Here is a 19,666-nt window from a genome sequence, read left to right as displayed (position 1 = left end):
AAAGGAAATGAAGCACTAATACACACGGTAATGTGGATGAACCTCAAAAATATTATGCTAGCCCGGGTCAGTGTCCTCAGTGGTTAGAGCGTCTGCCTGTGCATGGGAAGGTCATGAGTTCAATTTCTGGTCAAGGCCAGGTACCTGGATTTCAGGTTTGATCCACACCCCTGTCTTGGATATTTTTTCCATTTTTCAGGTTTGATCCACACCCTAGTCAAGGATATTTTTTCCATTGATTTCTAGAAAGAGTGAAATTGAGGAAGGAGAGGAAGAGAAATATCAATGTGAGAGAGACACATCAATTGGTTGCTTCCCACTTACAGTCTTGGGGTGTGAGTGGGAAGCAACCAATTGATGTGTCTCTCTCACATTGATGTTTCTCTTCCCCTCCTTCCTCAATTTCAGTCTTTCTAGAAATCAATGGAAAAAATATCCTTGAATGAGGATTAAAAAAAAAAAAAATGCCGGAAAGGAACTGTGGCCTGCCAACAAACATTTGTGTGAGCTTTGAAGTAGACTCTTCCTCAGTCAAGTCTTTATGTGAAACTGTAACTCCAGCCTACAGCTTGACTGCAACATTATGAAAGTCTTGAGCCCTTCTCTGACTGCGACTCAAGGGTCCCAGGTTCGATTCCGGTCAAGGGCATGTATCTTGGCTGTGGGCACATCCCCAGTAGGGACTGTGCAGGAGGCAGCTGGTCGATGTTTCTCTCTCATTGATGTTTCTAGCTCTCTGTCCCTCTCCCTTCCTCTCTGTAAAAAAACAATTATATATATTATTTACCGGAATCGAACCTGAGACCTTTCAGTTCGCAGGCCGACGCTCTATCCACTGAGCCAAACTGGTTTCGGCTGTATAATTTTTTTTTCTCTGGAGTATTTAAAAGTATATCTCAGATGTCATTTCACCCATAAATACCTCAGAATACACCTCTAACAAAAATATACTTAAACATAACTACCATGATATTATTACCCTTAGCAAAATTAACTGTAGTTCCTTTATAGCATCTAATGTTCAGACTCATTCAAATGTCAGTGGTGGTTTCCCTCTCTTTTTTAAGGATAAGAAGTTTTCTTTAAAAGAAAGGGTTTTGTTTTTTTTATTGATTTCAAAGAGGAAGGGATAGAAACATCAATGATGAAAGAGAATCCTTGATTGGCTGCCTCCTATAGGCCCCCCACTGGGGATTGAGCCTGAACCCCCTGCATGAGCCCTGACTAGGAATCCAACAGTGACCTCTTGGTTCATAGGTTGAAGCTCGACCACTGAACCACGACGGTTGAGCAGTGGTGGCCTCAAAAATCCTTTTCCTGTGCCTGACCCTCTTATTTGATGTTACAAACTGCCCCCACTCTGCCCTCCTCTATTCCTGTTTTCCACTTTCCCCCATAGCGCATAATAACATCTACCATACCACAGATTTTGTCATATTGTCTGTCCAATCCCATTGAAAAAACCAGGACCTCCGCAAGGTCAGAGAATTTTGTCTGTTTTTTTTTTTTTCATTGCTGATACATTGCCGATTCCAAAGAGATATTAAAGGGGTAAAATATAAAGTCTGTCACTTATTGAGCCTTCCAATTGCATTATCATGCTTACAATCCTCCTAGGAATCGGGTGCCTTTTTTAAAAATATATTTTTAAAAATTAATTTTCCACAGAGAGGAAGGGAGAGGGATAGAGCTAGAAACGTCTATGAGAGAGAAACATCCACTGGGGATGTGCCCGCAACCAAGGTACATGCCCTTGACCAGAATCGAACGTGGGACCTTTCAGTCCCCAGACCGATGCTGAGCCAAACCGGTTTCGGCTCGGGTGCCATTCGTATCCCCATTTCAAGCAAGGAAACTGAAGCTCAGGAGGGTTAAGGGTATGACCACGGGGCTGGATTGGGGGGCCTAGAATGCGCCCACAATGGAATTGGGACTTTATCACATAATCGCTGGGAGCCCTAGAAGATTTCTGAGCAGAGCCCAGTCGGCCAGTCCCTCCTCTCCCAGGAGAACGCGGTAGAAGGAGCCCGAGCACAGCCTGCAGCTAGAAGCGCGCTCGTCGTCCCTGGCAACGGACTCCGGAAAAACCACAGAGACGCAGCCGGGGAGTGCAGAGTGTCCCCGCTGGGTCGTGAAGCGAAGAAACCTAGAGAGGCGTGCCGGGACGGTTGTCACGTGGGCGGGACTTCCGGCAGCGCCTAGTTTTTTTTCCGGTTGTTGGCTGCTACGAACTCCGCCGGGCCCCGCGCCCCCCGCCCCTCCCCGCGGCCCCGCTCCGCGGAGCCTGCCACCGCCATGAAGAAATTCTTCCAGGAAATCAAGGCTGACATCAAGTTTAAGAGCGCGGGTGCCGGACAGAAGCTCACGGAGTCGGCGGCGTGCGTGACGGGGGCTGGGGCGTGAGGCCTGGGGGCGGAGAGTCGGGGGAGGCCCAGAGGGCGAGGGGTGAGGACGGGAGGCCGAGAGTCAGGGGGTGTGGAGAGACCTTGGGCCGGGGCCGGGGAGCGGGTGGGCGTGAGGGGAAAGGGGACCTCTGGGGGCGGGGCCGGGGGCGGGGCCGGGCCGGGGCGGGGCGGGGCTGAAGGGAGCCAGCGGTGAACCCAGAGTCCTGGGAAGGAAGTAGGGGCGTGTGATCAGGGAGAAGCCAGGAGCGGAGGAGGACCCCGGGAGAAGCATATAGATTTGGAGGGATCTAGGTGACCGGGATTAGGGGCTGACCTCGGGGAAGCAGAGTCGAGAGGCTTAGCGTCCATGGTGTGAGGGGTCTGGGCCCCGGCTCTGGAGCGCCGGGGAGGCCTGGATAAGAGCCTGGAAGGCCAGGGAATCCTGGGTCAGCAAGGATTTGAGAAGTCTGGGTGAACTGGAGGGTCCTGCGAGGGGCCTAAGGATGTGTGAGGAGAATGAGTGGGGGTGGAAGGTGAGAAGCTGTGTGTGTTTGTATGTATGGGAGGGGGAGGGAGAGAGAAAGAGAGAGAGAGAGAGAGATGGGAAGGAGATGAAGGTCTTGTGGGTGATGGATGAGGCAAATTGGAGGGCCTTGGGAGATCTGGAAGGGGAGGGGAGGTAGTGTCCCTTCCTTAGGCCTCTGTGGACTTTCTGGGGAGGACTTGGAGAAGGGAAGGGCCTGGGGCAAGACTGAGAACTCTGGGTGTGTGTGTGGAGGGCTAGTGCTTTGGCGGGGGCAGAGAAATGGTGGAGCAGGTGAGGATGCTAGACTGTCAAGGCTGGTGGGCTGAGAAGGAAGCTCCACTGGGGGATGGGATTGGCAATGGCAGCCTGGGAGGTGCTGAGACTGCTGCAGGGAGCTACAGAGGGGGCTGTGGGGGAGTGGCTGAGGAAAGACCGCAGCCTGGGCAGGGGCCTGTGAGGAATAATGGAAGGGATTGTGAAGAAGTAGGGGCCGGGAGGGGTAGCAGGAGAGGCAGGGAGTAGGGCAGGAAGGGGTGGTGAGGGAATCATTAGGTGGGTGAGGGAGAGTGGGTACAGGACAAGGACCTCAGGACATCTGTCATAAGGATTGGGGGTTCCTGAGATTCTTGGGAGGAGAGTGCCGAATGGGACAGAAAAGATACATGAGGTCCAGGTCCGTGAGTAAGGGAGGGAAGCACAGCAGACAAAATCAGTTCCTGGGAATCTGAGCGGGGAGAGGAGGGCAGCTTAAGAGGGGCCCGGCAGAGTGGTGGGCCAGACAAGAGGGTCCAGTCATTTGTTTGACAAGTGGTGGGTAGAGGTAGGGCCTGGGGCAGCTGGGACTGTGTGACAGGAAGATAGGGGCCCTGCGGGTGGTTGTTGGGCCAGAGTGGAGGTGCAAGCTTTTGTGACATGCTTGGGAGTGAGTTAAGAGACTCAGGGTGAGCTGGAGGGTGGGTGTGTCAAACACTGTCAGCACAAACAAGACAAAATTCTCACTCAGGGCTCACCTTCTATGGGGTGGGGGGAGATGGGAAAGGAAACCAATGCATGATTTAGTTTATAAATATCAGGTGGTGCGTGGGGCCATGAAAAAATAAGCAGGGGCAGGGGCTAGTGAGTACTGGGAGGAACCTTTGGGTGGCTCAGGAATGCCTCTGAGAAGGTGACATGGGAGCAGAGAGCCGGATGAAGTGAGGTTGCACGTGCACATACATGAAGCTTCTCTACCCTCTCCCAGACCTCCTTTCCTCATCCCACCCCCAGGTGGAACATTCCAGTCAGAAGGCACAGGAAGCAGCTGGCCCTGTGTGAGCAGCAGCAGGGAGACCAGTGGGAGAGAGAAGAGTGACCAGGAAGATAGGCAGGTTGTGCATGGCCCATGGGGACATGGGTGGCTTTAGAATTTTGCTGGGCAGGTGTGGGAGGACTTGGTGCCGAGGTGCGATAAGCACTGACAGGTTTTAGAGGGGTCCCTCTGGCTGCCCAGTGGAGCCGCGAAGGGGATGGGTGAGGTGTTTTGAAAAGTAGCATTTTTATAGAAAGATCGGAATATCACATGGGACTAGGATGGGTGTCTGTGATTCATTTTTTCTTCAGCATTATATTCTGGGCTGTGGGGAAGGCTGGCGAGAGGGACAGGGATGGGCAGGAAGCAGGTCCCAGGAGCCTGGGAACAAGAAGAGGCTTATTGTTGCATATCTGAGCAGAGTGGGAGGAGTGAGGCGGTGAGCTCTTGGGAAGGTGTTACAGACTTCTCACAGATGATCCCAATTACTGGGGCTGGGAGAGAACCCTTAAAGAAGAAGGCGGTGAGGTAGGTGAGTAAGACAGGATTTCTCTGCTGGGACATTCAAAACCAGCTCATTTTCCTGCTAAGTAGGTTAAGAAGCCATCCAGCCCCTGGGGTCATCACATCACATTTCCTAGCGTGGAGGAGGGATTAAACCAGATCTTTGTCCCATGCTTAACCCAGGGCTTCTGTGGTGTCTGAGCTGTGTCCCTCTAGGACAGTGGTTCTCAGCCTTTCTAATGCCGCGACCCTTTAATACAGCTCCTCATGTTGTGGTGACCCCCAACCATAAAATTATTTTCACTGCTACTTCATAACTAATTTTGCTACTATTATGAATTATAATGTGAATATCTGTGTTTTCCGATGGTCTTAGGCTCTACAGCAGCGGTGCTCAACCTGTGGGTCACGATTCACAGGTTGAGAACTGCTAGAAGGGTCACCTAAGACCATCAGAAAACACAGATATTTACATTACAATTCATAACAGTAGCAAAATTACAGTTATGTAGTCGCAATGAAAATAATTTTATGGTTGGGGGTCACCACAACATGAGGAACTGTATTAAAGGGTTGCAGCATTAGAAAGGTTGAGAACTACTAGGGCTTGCAGAAGATCTCAAGACAGCCCTCAGAGGGGTGTTGGTATGAGGAAGACAAACTATGTTCAGTTAATGAGATTGCATATGTGCCCTGGTCATTGTGGCTCAGGCGGTTGGGCCTTGTCCTTGTGCACCAGAAGGTCGACTGTTCGACTCCAGGTCAGGCACATGCCAGGGTTGCGGGCTCAATTCTTAGTAAAGGGGTGTACAGGAGGCAGCCAATTGATATTTCGCTATCTCCCTCTCCCTTCTCCCCCTCTCTTCCTTTGCAGTCCCCCTCTCCCCGTCACCCTTTTCCTTCCTCTCTAAAAATGAATAAAATATTCTTTTTTTTAAAAAAGATGTCATAGCCGAAACCGGTTTGGCTCAGTGGTAGAGTGTTGGTCTGCGGACTGAAGGGTCCCAGGTTCGATTCCGGTCGGGGGCATGTATGTTGGTTGTGGGCACATCCCCGGTAGGGGGTGTGCAAGAGGCAGTTGGTCGATCGACGTAGAGGCAGTCTCTCATCGACGTTTCTAGCTCTCTATCTCTCTTGCACATCCCCGGTAGGGGGTGTGCAAGAGGCAGTTGGTCGATCGACGAAGAGGCAGTCTCTCATCGACGTTTCTAGCTCTCTATCTCTCTCCCTTCCTCTCTGTAAAAAATCAATAAAATATATATATTTTTTAAAAAGATGTCATATATATTTTTAATTGATTTTAGAGAGGAAAGGAGAGGGATAGAGAGAGAGAAGCATCAGTGATGAGAGAGAATCATTGATTGGCTGCCTCCTGCACGCCCCTTACTTGGGTTGGGGGGAAGATCGAGCCTGCAATCTAGGCATGTGCCCTTGGCTGGAATTGAACCCGGGACCCTTCAGTCCAAAGGTCAACACTATCCACTGAGCCAAACCAGCTAAGGCAATAAAATATTCTTTTAAAAAAAAATGTATTTTATTGCCCTAACTGGTTTGGCTCAGTGGATAGAGCATCAGCCTACGGACTGAAGGGTCCCAGGTTTGATTCCGGTCAAAGGCATGTGCCTTGGTTACGGGCACATCCCCAGTGGGAAGTGTGCAGGAGGCAGCTGGTCGATGTTTCTCTCTCATCGGTGTTTCTGGCTCTCTGTCCCTCTCCCTTCCTCTCTGTAAAAAAAAAAAACAATAAAATACATTGACGCTGTATCCACTGAGCCAAACTGGTCAGGGCAATAAAATATTGTTAAACAAACAAACAAACAAAAACTTGCAACTGCTCACTGTTTTAGACAGTCAGGGTGGAAATTCTTAGGAGAGAGCAAGGGGGAGGAATGATACCTGTGAGTGTCATCAGTTCCTGAAGACTTTAGGATGCTATCACACATGCTTCACCGATGGCCCTCATGTACGGGGTGGGCGCTATTGTCACCCCACTTAACAGATGATGCTGCTGAGATCTAGGCCACTGCAGGACTTGTCCAAAGTGGCAGAGCTGGGAGTGAAATCTACCCAGTGGTCCTGCTGTGCTAGAACCATGGGGCGGGGCGGGGGCCTGGGGAAAAGGGACAGGTCTGTCTGGGCAGGAGTAGAAATGGGAGAGGGGCAGAGGCTCTCTGTCTGAACCCACATCACATCACTTTCCCTGTGTCTCTCCCCAGGGAGAAGGCCCCCAAACCAAAAACCAACCAGCCAGCACGCCAGCAGCCCCGTCAGGGACCCACCAATGAGGCCCAGATGGCAGCAGCAGCAGCCCTGGCCCGACTTGAGCAGAAGCAGCCCAGGGCTCGGGGCCCCTCATCACAGGACCTCATGCGGAACCAGGGTGACTTGCGCTGTCCTTGGGTTGCAGAGGGGGGAGGTGAGGGGAGGTGGAGTGAGGCCTGTCCGTGGCTGTTCACAGGCCCCAGATCCTGTGCTTGGCCCTGGATGAAAATAATTACATAGCCGAGACCGGTTTGGCTCAATGGATAGAGCGTCGGCTTGGGGACTGAAGGGTCCCGGGTTCGATTCCGGTCAAGGGCATGTACCTTGGTTGCGGGCATATCCCCAGTAGGGGTTGTGCAAGAGGCAGCTGATCGATGACTCTCTCTCATCGATGTTTCTAACTCACTCTCTCTCTCTCCCTTCCTCTCTGTACAAAATCAATAAAATATATTTTTAAAAAAAAGAAAAAAACGAAAAAAAGAAAATAATTACATAATCCCGACGACTTTGAGGGGCTTTAAAATCACAGCTGTGAGAGTGGGAAATTTAGGGTGAAAAGGAATAGAGGTCTGATGTTGTCTGGCTGCCCTGTATGTCAGGGAGGTTGAAGAAGTTGTGGGAGGGAGGGAGGAGGAGGAGGTGAAAAGTCATCATCAGATGATCAGGTGAAGCCTGGGGCCATAAAGCATTGTTGCTGAAAGATGGGTCAGGACCTTAAGCTAGAAGGACTAGGACTTGAGGGCCAGCCCTGGTGGGGCCCCACACTGACCTTTCTCTGCTTCTTCCTCCAGTGAAAAAGGAACTTCCAGCTGAAGCGACTGTCAGTGGGAGCTCAAGGACTGACATGGTAAAAGCATCCACATGGCAGCATGATACTCTAAGGGGTGGCCTGGGGCAGGGGAGCTGGGGCCCCAACCCCCAAGTTCTTGCCTACATTTGTCTAATCAGCCACTTCCTCATCACCAGCTAAGTGCCCAGCCGGGTCTGTAGCACCTGGTGCTGGGGGGATGCAGAAGACTTGTCAGAGTGGATAGAGGTCACCTCTGGCCTTGAAAGGTGGAGGCAGGTTGTAGTTGAGTGCAATATTGACTGGGACCTCCACGCTCAGCACTTAATGATGCCAGGCTTGGGTGTTGAGGGTAGGATTAGACCTCATTAGCTTGTTGGTTCACTTCCCTCCCCCAATTTCCTAACCCCATGAGGTTATAGTTCTGTTATAGTTCCTACTTTTCAGAAGAGAAAACGGAGGTTCAGAGTGGTGAAGGCACTTAGTTCTGCACCTCAAAATCGGCAGGGACAGAATGGGAACCCCGTCTCGGGCTCCAAGCACTGGCCTCTGTAGCCTTGTTGGGAGGTGGGAGGGCTCTCTGGAGCCTGGCGGACCAGAGGCCATCCTGAAGGAGACCTCTGCCGAAAGGATGTTCCTGCAGTTCAACCCTGGAATTCTCCCTGGATTTTAGAGCAGAAGAGACTCTAGATACCGCCTAGGACTTGAGGCTCAGAGAGAGGCCAGGATTCATCCAGGGCACCGTGATTTGACTCCTCACAAAGCCCCTTCTCTACGAGGTAGCAGGGACTGGAACAGCAGAAGCCATTGACTGAGCACCGTGTCCAAAGCTGCACACACTTTTCTTTCCTTCTTACCTTGTTGAATTCTGAGCTGGTCCTGCAGAGACATTTCACAGATAAGAAAACAGCCTCAGAGGGCTCGGCCACGGGCCAAGGTGTTTCATGGTAGAGGGGACAGCGTTGGGACCAGGGATGACTGACTCCCAGGGCCATGCTTTCAAGGCTGTGGCATTCAGTGACTTGAGGTGGCTTCTGTCCACTGTCTAGGCCCAGACACTTTCATCCCCATCGCCCTAGGTATCTGAGCCCAAAGAGGAAGGCTCAACTCCCCTGGCGGTGCCTGGCGTGTACTTCACCTGTCCGCTCACAGGGGACGTCCTGAGGAAGGACCAGCGGGACACCCGAATCAAGGAGGCCATTCTCTCAGTGAGTAGAGGCCCCACACCCCTCACCTCACCTAGAGGTTTCAGGTCAGGGCTGCCTCAGTAAGCCCCAGTAAGGCCGGCTGGTACAGAGCCTTCATAGTGTCTTCACCTGTGTATATTGTGTCTGTTGCCACTTGTTCAAAGAGGTAATACTTGTGATACAGAATTCAGGATACAAACAGGGTAGGCAGCCCTAGTTGGTTTGGGTCAGGGGATAGAGCAATGGCCTACGGACTCAAGGGTCCTAGGTTTGATTCCAGTCAAGGGCAAGTACCTTGGTTGTGGGCATATATATACCCAGTAGGAGTGTGCAGGAGGTGGCTAATCAATGTTTCTCTCTCATTGATGTTTCTAACTCTCTGTCCTTCTCTTTTCCTCTCAGTAAAAAAATCAATAAAATATATTTTTTAAAAAGGATAGGCAGACAAAACCCACCTTCTCCCCACCCCCCAGTTACCTGTCCAGGATGCTGCCTCTGGGTGATTTAAGTTCCTTTTCAGAGACATTTCAAATATAAACAAACTACCGACATACTTGTATCTCCCCTTCACTTGTTTTGTTTTCCATAAAAGGTAATGTACCACTCACGTTTAACATGGGAACTGCCAGCCATTATATCAGTACAAAAAGAACTCTCCAACATTACTTTTCTTTCTTTAAAACTGAATTTGGAAATAATTTTAAAAATTGCAAGAACTAAAAGAACACCCGAATATCTTTGCCCTGGGTCTGAGTTTCTCATTAACCATCAGTACAGATTACTACAAACTCGAGGGCTTCAAACACACGTCTAGTTTCTTAGAATTCTGAAGTCAGGGTGTGACATGGCTCTCACTAGTGGCAGGAGGCTGCATTCCTTCCCAAAGCTCTGTGGACAGTGCATTTCCTGTCCTTTTCCAGCTTCTAGGTCACCTGTATTATGTGGCCCCTTCTTTTACCTTCACATCTAGTGATGCCAGGCAAGTCTTTGTCCGGCTGCCATCTCTCTGGTTCTCTTCACTGATGGACTCTTATGATTACCCTGGCCTAGCAGGATTGTCTAGGACAATAACCATTATTGTCCAATAAAACTATTGCCATATTCTGGGGTGCCAACGGCCCCATCTTTCCTAGATTTGAGGGCAGAGCTGAGGTCTAGGAAGGATTTGTCAAAGGGCTTCTCTTTTTTTTTCTGCTTGAGCCCATAGAATTAAGTTAAATCCTACAGGCTGGACCACCAGGAGACTGTTACTAGTATTACTCCTGCTGCCTCCTGAGCAGTGAGGCCTCCAGGCCATGAGGTAAGCACTTTTTGACATGCTTTCCTCACTCCTCCCAGCACTTCTCCACGGACCCGGTAGCTGCCTCCATCATGAAGATCCACACGTTCAACAAAGACCGGGACAGGGTGAAGCTGGGTGTGGACACCATCGCCAAGTGAGTGGGTGTCCTCTCCCCCCACTGGGGGGGCCAGTCTCTTGGGCTTCCAGCTTAACCTGTTGAGGGGGCCCAGAAGGAGCCAGGCCCCACCCTTCACTGCCCCTGAGTCCATGAGAAAGGGGCTTGGCCTCTCGGGCCTCTGTTTGTAAACCAAAAGGGTTTACAGAATTGGGGATTTCCAGGCCTGGCTTCCCTTTGGGATCATCAGAAGAATGGGAAGTAGGTGACTTCCCACCCCACTTTCCTGACTAAGCAGGTTAGGAAGTGCTGGAAGTCTGTTTTTAATTTTATTTATTGATTTGAGAGAGAGAGAGAAAGGGAAGGAGAGAGAGACATCGATTTGTTGTTCCACTTGTTCAGGCACTCATTGGTTGATTTTTGTATGTGCTCTGACTGGGGATCAAAAACTACAACCTTGGCATATCAGGACAATTCTCTAACTAACTGAGCTACCCAGCCAGGGCTGGAAGTCCATTTTGCTCATGAGCCCCCAAGCCGACACTGGTGGGCCACTGGCCCTGTCCTCCATTGTGCCCTCCAGGGGAGGCAGGAATGGCGATAGGTCTCAGGGGGCAAGGTGGCAATGGTGGGGGCAGTGGTGTCCTATGGTGGCCCAAGCTGTTGGCACCAGGGGTCAGGCTCCATGATTTGTCTGAGGTGTGATGGCACCCCCCACCCCCAACATCACACTTACCACAAGCCTGGGTGTGGTTCTGAGTTGCTATCCATCGGGGTGGGAGGTACAGAGGAGCCAGTCAGACAACCCTGGCCTGTCCTGGACCCCAATTCTGCCCTAGGTACCTGGACAATATCCACCTGCACCCTGAGGAGGAGAAGTACCGGAAGATCAAGTTGCAGAATAAGGTGTTCCAGGTGAGGATGTGCTGAGTGACTTTTAGCCTGAGCAGTCAGCGTGGCCGGGCCCCCAGTCACACAAGCCCAGTCCGGCGGTGGGGCCAGTGGGAGTGCTCCTCCAAGGGCTTCAGGTTGAGGTAGGCAGAGGTAGCATGTGGAGAGGGGGTTTTATGAACATAGGTCATACACCATGTCTATATTTAATCTGCATGCCCACCACCCATGGCATGTTTTGACTTTTCTTTTGTTGGGATCACATCGGCACTGGATTTCTTATATAAACAGACTTGTGGCTTCTGTGGAGAAATCAAGGGGTCCCGCCACCCTGGCCCATGTTACCTGTGCTGCTTGCTGGCAGGACACCCACTGCCCACCCCCCACCATCATATGCAGTCTTCCCCCAGTTTTTATCTCCCCCCCCCCCTGCTGTTCTTTGGCTCTTTAGTTCCTCTTCACCCCAGTTGTTGGCCTTTGGGGTCCCACATCCTCTGTAGCCTGCTGTGACAGCCTGTCCTTAGGCAGCTTCGGGGGCGTTCATCCTGTCCAGTGGGCAGCAGCTGCTCTAAAAGAGGGAGGTGCTGGGCCTGGTTGAATGGGCTGGGCAGCAAGGCTGGTTGGGCTTGAGGAGGCCCAAGGGCCCTGCATGACTCTGGCTCTGCCCCCAGGAGCGCATTAACTGTCTGGAAGGGGCCCACGAGTTTTTTGAGGCCATTGGCTTCCAGAAGACATTGCTGCCAGTTCCGGATCAGGGTAAGCTGGTTAGAGAAGCGCCTTGGCCCAGTCGGGAGGTGGGAATGTGGGGGGTCCAGCTCGGGGTCTTCCTCCTGTGGCACAGTGACATCACAGTGATATCCCTGCATATCCCAGAGGTTTCCGAAGAGTTCTACGTGCTAAGCGAGGCCGCCTTGGCCCAACCCGAGAGCCTGGAAAGACACAAGGAGCAGCTGTTGAGCGGCGAACCTGTGCGGGCCGCACTGAACCGCCAGCGCCGTGTCTTCCGGCCCTCACCCATGGCCTCCCAGTTCGACCTGCCCTCTGACTTCTTCAACCTCTCGGCTGAGGAGGCCAAACGGGAGCAGAAGCTCCGGTCTGAGGCGGTGGAGCGGCTGAGCATGCTGCGGACCAAGGCCATGCGGGAGAAGGAGGAGCAGAGGGAGATGCGCAAGTACACGTACACACTGCTGCGTGTCCGTCTCCCCGATGGCTGCCTCCTCCAGGGTGTGTGCTTCCCATGGGCAGGGTGCGGCCTGGGAGGTGGTGTCTGCTGATGGGCTGAGTGGATGTGGTATAACTGCATCTGTGGGTTTGCTGTGCCTCCAGCAGGAGTGGAAGGCCTCTGGTCTGAGCTACATCTGGGCTCAGCTGTCTGGGCTGGGGTTCCCAGGATCTCCAGCCTCATGCTGACTGTTCCACCCCTTAGGCACCTTCTATGCCCGGGAGCGGGTGGCAGCACTGTATAGCTTTGTCCGGGAGGCCCTGCAGAACGACTGGCTGCCCTTCGAGCTGCTGGCCTCATGTGGGCAGAAGCTGTCGGAGGATGAGAACTTGGCCTTCAATGAGTGTGGACTGGTGAGTGACAAGTTGAATCTGCGCAGGTTGCCCATGAGGGTGGCACTCTTCAGTATGGGGTGGTGCTAGGAGCAGATGTCCTAGGACCAGGCTCCCTCAGTCCTGCCTTCCCCTTTACTAGCAGAGTAACCTTGAGTAACTTCTCTGTGCCTCAGTTTCCCACCTTTAAAGTGGAAAAGAAGGTAGCAAGTGTGTTATTTAGAGTCCTCTGAGGAGCAGAACCCAGATGGGATGGAAAATGTGGCGATTAAAAAAAAAAAAAGAAAGAAAGGATTTGCTGGCGGCTGCCCAGCACTGAGATAGTCTTAGCCAAATCTGAGGTGTCCCTGAGCCAAGGTCCTCTGTAGAAGGGGCCGCTGGTTCAGGAATGGACTGACTGTGTGAAGGCTGTCCTGGTGTCACCGGCGGGGAGTGGCCCTGGGAGTGTGTGGACCTGATTCCAACACGAAGATTTGAATGTAGAGATGAGCTCTGAATGTAAAGGCCAGAACAAAGCAGAAGCTTCTCCCCCCCCCACAGGTGCCCTCAGCCCTCCTGACCTTCTCGTGGGACATGGCAGTGCTGGAGGACATTAAGGCCGCGGGAGCTAAGCCGGACTCATCGATCCTGAAGCCCGAGCTCCTGTTGACCATCGAGAAGCTCTCGTGAAATAAAAGCCCCATGGGTCTGTCTCCTGCTTCCTCCACCTCTGCTCACGTCCTTATTCTCCCTCCCAGCCTCCTCTGGGACTGCCCAGCCCATGGGCAAGGGAGAGCCACTGGTTGGCCTGTGAGCACTACCGAGGGCTTTCAAGCAGCAGCTGCTGTGCTGTCCTTAGTAGTGTTCTCCAGCTGCTATTTAACCTAGTTAATGGAACCCAGGCATGACAGACCTGGCCACCTCCCTGGATAGGAATAGGCCTGCAGCTTGGGTCCAGCCCCATGGCTGGCCCTGAGGCTGTACTCTGGAGCTGCTGGTGATAGTGGCACAATATAGAGGTGCTGGGCCTGGGCTGAGTTCTGTAACACTAAGTTCTGAATCCAAATAAACAGGCTGTTTGACTAGTCTCCTGGTGGTGAATTCTAGCCGTGTGTGCAGGAAATCCGCTGAATGAGCCCACCTTGCTGAACGAGGCTGTGGGGCTAGGGCCTGCAGATAGTTCCTGTACATGTCCACATCCTCACCCTGGAACCTGTGAATGTTACTTTATGTGACAAAAGGAACTTGGTGTGTGATTAAGGACCTTGATATGGGAGATTGTCCTGGGGGTTTCAGATGGGCCCATTGTCATCACGGGCTCTTATATGTTGAAGGAGGAGGGAGAAGAGATGGGAAGATGCTATGCTGGTTTCAAAGATGGAATAAGGCCACAAGCTAAGGAGTGCAGTGGCCTCTAGAAGCTGGAAAAGGCACAGAAATGGATTCTCCCCTGGAGCTTCCAGAAGGAACCAGCCCTGTTCACATCTGTATTTTAAAGTAGTGAGACCCATGTCTGATGATACCCAGAACTGTAAGAAGTTTCGTTTTTAAGCTACCATTTGTAGTGATGGGATACAGCCTCAGGGAAGTAAAGTGGAAACGAAGGCCAGGAGCACCAAATGTACTCCCCCCTGGTCATACCCAGGCTGGAAGATGCCCCCTCAGCACTCCCTTGGATCATCCCCTCCCCTCTCACCCCCATGTGGGCTGCTGGCTCCAGTTACTGTTTGATTCTTCTCTGCATGGAGACCTAGTGGCTGGTCCTCTGGCCACTGCCAGCTAGATGACAAACATGTAGCTTCAAGCCCCCAAATGTGATTTAAAAAGCAATAATCCCTTGTAACCTCAGCAAGCAAGTTGCCCCCATACATGCCCTTGCCTCACACATAGGCCACCAGCAGATGTTGGACCTAGGCTTGTCTCCTTTGCTGCCATATCTTGGGAACCCAGCATGGTCTCACCCTGTCACTTAGATCCATCCCCTCCGTTCCCAACTGCTGCTAGGATTAAACTGTCAGATACCCAATTAAAACAGGCTTAAGGATACTTTACAGGTAGTTGTGTTCACATGTTTAACACGTGCCTTTATCCTGAGCACACACCTGTATTCAGCTGCACCCTACCTCCAGTAGGAGGTTCTGGCCAGGACTCATGTTCTCACCTGCAACTGGGATGTTTCTCAGCCCCATCCTGGGGCCCTGGAGGTCAGGGTGTTTGTGGGAGCGGAAAACCTGAGGAGTCTTGGCCACCACAACTCATTGCCCTGTCTGGTTGTATCCAGCTGACATGAACTGTTCTGCACACTGATATGCCTACTGGCTCTTCTCCCATGGGGGCAGAAGGAAGAAAATCAATCCACTAATCTCCCTATATGAAGGGTTGGCAGGACAGGAGTCCAGGTCGGATGGTGTGAACTCTGCCAAATCTCAGCTCTCACATGCTCAATGCCTCTGTAGGACTAACACTGCCCCCATGGGGGTGTGTGTGTGTCACTCCAGGGCCTCATGGGCCAGGGCTCCAGCATCTTTAGTTGGCCCCACTATTTCAGTACTCTCCTGTGATGTGGCCTGACCCTGAAGTCCATCTGTAAGCCGGGATTCGGGGCTTAGAAGCCCAAAATATGGCCTGCTCACTTCCCAAGGGGCAGGAAGAACTGATGGGCACAAGCACCTGCTGACAAGCTACACCCTGAACTAGGTCACTGGGGAGGCGGAGGATTTTACAACAAAGAGTTGGGACAGTGCTGCTGCAAAGTGGAAAGCTTGATACAGACGCCACTGTACCACGTGTGGGGAAGAGGAATGGACACTTGTGAGCACAACATAGGGTTCAGGCCACAGGTGAAGGTACACACCCGCTCACAGAAATGTAAGTTGAAAAGATGACAGACACACCAGGTCAGGGCTAGACAATAAGTTTATACATATCCATGTCAGTCCCAGTGCCACACTACACCGGCAGGACTCCAATTCATTTATAAGCATTTCATCATAGTGCCTGCTCAGGATCCTTAGGGCACAATTGGGATTCCCCGTACAGGCCAACACATTGCGATAATGCTTTATTAAAGGGCAGATTAGTATGCAGCTTTGAGGGGAAATTTTTTACAAATATAAAAAGAATGAATCAAGCATCCTATATACTTTCCGACCCTCGAGGGGGCGTATGCAAAGCAGGACAAAGTGCTCTTTACACAGGAATCATAGGACTTTCAAGTATCTGAGAAGCGTCTGAGAAAACCCTAACCATTCTACATACACACGCCAGCCAGTTGGGTGTTCAGGAGGGGCTGAGTGAGTTGGAGGGCGTGGGGCTCTCGCTGGTGTCCATTCCCACAGGCCTTCTAGCTCTGGGAGTGGTTACACGAGGCTCCTGGACTTCTGCAAGGCAAGAGAGGTAGGGGTTTTAGTGGCTGTATCTGTGTCCCTGGGGCCTGAAACAACTCTGAGAGCCTTATTGGGGTAAGATCTCCCAATCCAACTGTGTTTAGAGGAGGACCATGGCTGTAGCCCCCGAACCCGTGTCCCTTTTCTAGGCACATGTACTCCCTGTCCCCTCTTCGCTCCCTCGGAGGAAAAGCCAAATCTAGGCCTGATGCCCCATGGCAAAGGGGTAGAAACTAGGACATCGAGGCCAAGTGCCTCTGTCAAGGATCACCAGACTTCAGGCTCCCTGAACCTAGCATCCCTGCTTTCTTCTGGAGAAGCTTAGTTCAGAGGTTCCTCACTTGTGCCAGGACCCCCACCTTCAGGACTCTTCTTCCCTAACACATCCCATCTACCACCCACCAAGGTGGCAACCAACCTGCAGTTCTTTGGTTTCCTAAATGTAGCATAGATAACTAAGTCAGAACCTCTAGGGCCTGGATTGGACCCAACTGCCCACCCACATCATTAAACCAGCCTTTCAGAATCTTTTAACTCAACCCCCGCTATGTACATAAGAGAGCCAATGCTGCCAGCCTGCATGAGAAGAGGGAATGGGTCTGTTCTCACCAGCAATATCCGAGATGTCCATTATCGCACAGTCACCGTCCTCTTCCTCCTCCTCCTCTGTGTCTGCCTGGAAGCCATCCAGGTCCCCACCTCCGACCTGAAAAGGCAAGGGAGCACAGGTCATCATCATGGGCACTTCAGGCAGACCAGTGTGTAATCCCTCCTACTACATGTGTCTATACTACTGGCCTCCTCTACCCTTGATTTTGTTTGTTTTAAATATACTTTTATTGATTTCTGAGAGGAAGGGAAAGAGAAACATCACTGATGGGAGAAAACCATTGATTGGCTATCTCCTGCACGCTCCCTACTGGAGGTCACAATCTGGGCATGTGCCCTTGCCTAGAATCGAACCTGGGACCCTTTCAGTATGCAGGTTGGCAGTCTATCCACTGAGTCAAATCGGCTAGGGCTCACCTACCATTTTAATAACACACGGAGGAGTCCATTTGATAGCTGATGACCAAGCAAACCTTGGCGAGTTCCTTCCAATGAACTAATTCAGAGCTCTGAAAACTACCACTATCATCTTTACCTTATCACAAAAATAATTTGTGAACTGTTTTCTGGGTTTCTGGGTTGGTTTGAAGAGGAAATTGATAAAGCATACAGTTTCTTTGAATTTATTATTTGAAATAAATGGTTGAGAGCCCAGTCAGTCAGTGCTTTCTCTATACCTTCTGCCTGATGCCTGACAACTCAATTTATGCTTAAACCAGTTTGGCCAATGTGGCTACCATCTGGGCAATTGTGGACAGAAGTTAGGAAGGACACGGGATAGCAGGAAGGCCTCTACTGGGACTAGACTTTCCAAAAAGATTCCTGGGCTGTTTTCATGGGCATTCAGCAGAAGAGACAGAAAGACAAGTAGCAGGACTGATTTTAAACACCAACCATCCACACTAGTGCTCAGTTTCTCTGTAAATGAACAAAAGGAACTAACTGGCAGAGGAGGCACAGACAGACTTATTTAAACAGAGAGGCTACTTCTGAAAACACTTTGAAATTCCTCTGCTACAAAAATCTCCATTTGCCTGGAAAAAGGATGACAGAGTAGTAAAGATTGCACATTGGGTTCCTGGCCTGGCTGGCAGACGGGGCTCCAGTTTGTAGCATCACAGTTCCTGGTGTGTACGCTCCATGCCCAGACTCTTTGGTGGCTGGAGCATCACTAAGACAGGAATGGTCCCACAGCAAAAGCAGGAGCTGCCACCTAAGGATGCTGATGGCGATTTCTACCTACCTAAAGAACTGACTGACCACCCCAGCTGGTTTGGCTCAGTGGATAGAGCGTCAGCCTATGGACTGAAGGGTCCTGGGTTCAAGTGTGGTCAAGGACACATACCTCAGTTGCAGGTTCCTCCCCTGCCCTGGTCAGAATGAGTATAGAAGGCAACTAATCTATCACATCGATATTTCTGTCTTTTCCTCTCTTCCACTCTCTCTAAAAATAAATGCAAAAATTACGTTGGGTGAGGGTTAAAAAAAACCTGACTGATCAAGAACAGACAGTTCAGTTCTCAACTATGTGGATTTGGGGATGCTGATTTGGGTCTGTTAAGCAAAAGGAACAGAGAGATTTCTTCACAGCATCGCTGGTCAGATATAGTCTATGATCTGAATTCCGGGCTCTCCATAAGACAGGAAACACAATTATAGTGGAACCACTATCCATAACTCTCCAGACACAGGACAGGCTATAAGATATTCTGCAGTGGAAATTTAGGATGACACCTGAATCCACTGTACTGAGCTGTCAGCAGCTTATTGTAATGGGAAAGCTTGTCACTCCACTGTCATTGCTGCATGTGGTGGTTGCAGAGATGGAAAAGGGGAACATGTGAAATGGGCAGGAATGAGATATTTGGCAACTTTCAAGAACCACAGCTGTATAACACCTGTTGTTCTTTTAGTTTTGTTTTTTATTTTTTTTTCTTTATTGATTAAGGTATTATATATGTGTCCTTATGTCCCCTGTGCCCCCATGCCACTCCCATTCATGCCTTCACCCTCTGGTGTCTGTGTCCATTGGTTATGCTTATATGTGCATACAAGTCTTTGGTTGACCCCTTTTTATTTCTTTTATTTCTTTTTAAATATACTTTTATTGATTTCAGCTAGAAAGGGAGAAGGGGGGGGGGGGGGGAGAGACATCAATGATGAGAGAGAATCATTGATCGGCTGCTTCTTGGACGCCCCACACTGGGAATCAAGCCCACAACCCGGGCATGTGCCCTTGACCAGAATCAAACCGGGATCCTTCAGTCCACAGGCTGACGTTCTATCTACTGAGTCAAACCAGCTAGGGCTTTTAGGGTTTTGTTTGTTTGTTTGCTTTAAAATATATTTTATTGATTTTTTTTTTTTTTTTTTTTACAGAGAGGAAGGGAGAGGGATAGAGTTAGGAACATCGATGAGAGAGAAACATCAATCAGCTGCCTTCTGCACAACTCCCACTGGGGATGTGCCCGAAACCAAGGTACGTGCCCTTGACCGGAATTGAACCTGGGACCTTTCCGTCTGTTGGCCGATGCTCTATCCAGAGCCAAACCAGTTTCGGCTTAATTTTATTTTGATCATGGAATATATTTGACTAGAAAGGAGAAACAGAATCTCTTCCCATTTTAAAATAAAACAAAGGCCCACAGATCTGAGTCACCCTGGTGCCAGAGACACTTGGTGCCAGAACTGAAGTCTCCCCTTAGCCTGTTTATATAACTGGATCATAAAAACTTGTAAACTCAGGGTTTATGATGATTTTTGAACTTTAAATATTTATTCTTAACACTCACACACATTTATAGTTTAGCTACAACTACTTCCGAGGGTGCAGAAATACCAATTAGCAAGCTTTACCAAAATGTAGGGGAAGTGTTCTACATGGTCCTCCAATCTTCCCTTCTAGAAAGTTG

At 50.6% G+C, this 19,666-nt stretch overlaps 2 protein-coding genes across 7 annotated transcripts in view; one reads left to right on the top strand and one right to left on the bottom strand.

The window, feature by feature from the left end:
* Window positions 1-2,199: 2,199 nt before the first annotated feature.
* UBXN6 (UBX domain protein 6) lies at window positions 2,200-13,847 on the top strand. 3 transcript variants are annotated; one of them, XM_045589088.1, is made up of 10 exons: window positions 2,200-2,399; window positions 6,919-7,082; window positions 7,756-7,811; window positions 8,831-8,959; window positions 10,277-10,374; window positions 11,175-11,250; window positions 11,898-11,982; window positions 12,100-12,450; window positions 12,653-12,801; window positions 13,321-13,847. In XM_045589088.1, the coding sequence occupies exons 1-10, from the start codon at window positions 2,296-2,298 to the stop codon at window positions 13,447-13,449; spliced, it is 1,341 nt and encodes a 446-aa protein (XP_045445044.1). In that variant the 5' UTR covers window positions 2,200-2,295; the 3' UTR covers window positions 13,450-13,847. The 3 variants fall into 3 exon arrangements, with proteins under 3 accessions (XP_045445044.1, XP_036315824.1, XP_036315825.1); XM_036459931.2 differs by having other exon boundaries at window positions 2,201-2,378; XM_036459932.2 differs by lacking the exon at window positions 7,756-7,811 and having other exon boundaries at window positions 2,220-2,378.
* A 1,810-nt stretch (window positions 13,848-15,657) lies between these two features.
* The window catches only part of CHAF1A (chromatin assembly factor 1 subunit A), a 30,609-nt gene continuing 26,600 nt past the window's right edge, over window positions 15,658-19,666 (bottom strand). For all 4 annotated transcript variants that reach the window (XM_045589087.1, XM_036459864.2, XM_045589086.1 and 1 more), the window contains 2 exons: window positions 16,755-16,851; window positions 15,658-16,139 (listed from right to left, as the gene is read on the bottom strand). In XM_045589087.1, the coding sequence (XP_045445043.1) occupies window positions 16,039-16,139; window positions 16,755-16,851 (198 nt within the window). In that variant the 3' untranslated portion in view covers window positions 15,658-16,038. The remainder of the gene's footprint in view (window positions 16,140-16,754; window positions 16,852-19,666) is intronic.

This window comes from Pipistrellus kuhlii, unplaced genomic scaffold (assembly GCF_014108245.1).
Source record: "Pipistrellus kuhlii isolate mPipKuh1 unplaced genomic scaffold, mPipKuh1.p scaffold_m20_p_30, whole genome shotgun sequence".
NCBI lineage: Eukaryota > Metazoa > Chordata > Mammalia > Chiroptera > Vespertilionidae > Pipistrellus > Pipistrellus kuhlii.
This window is presented reverse-complemented; position numbering and strand designations above follow the sequence as displayed.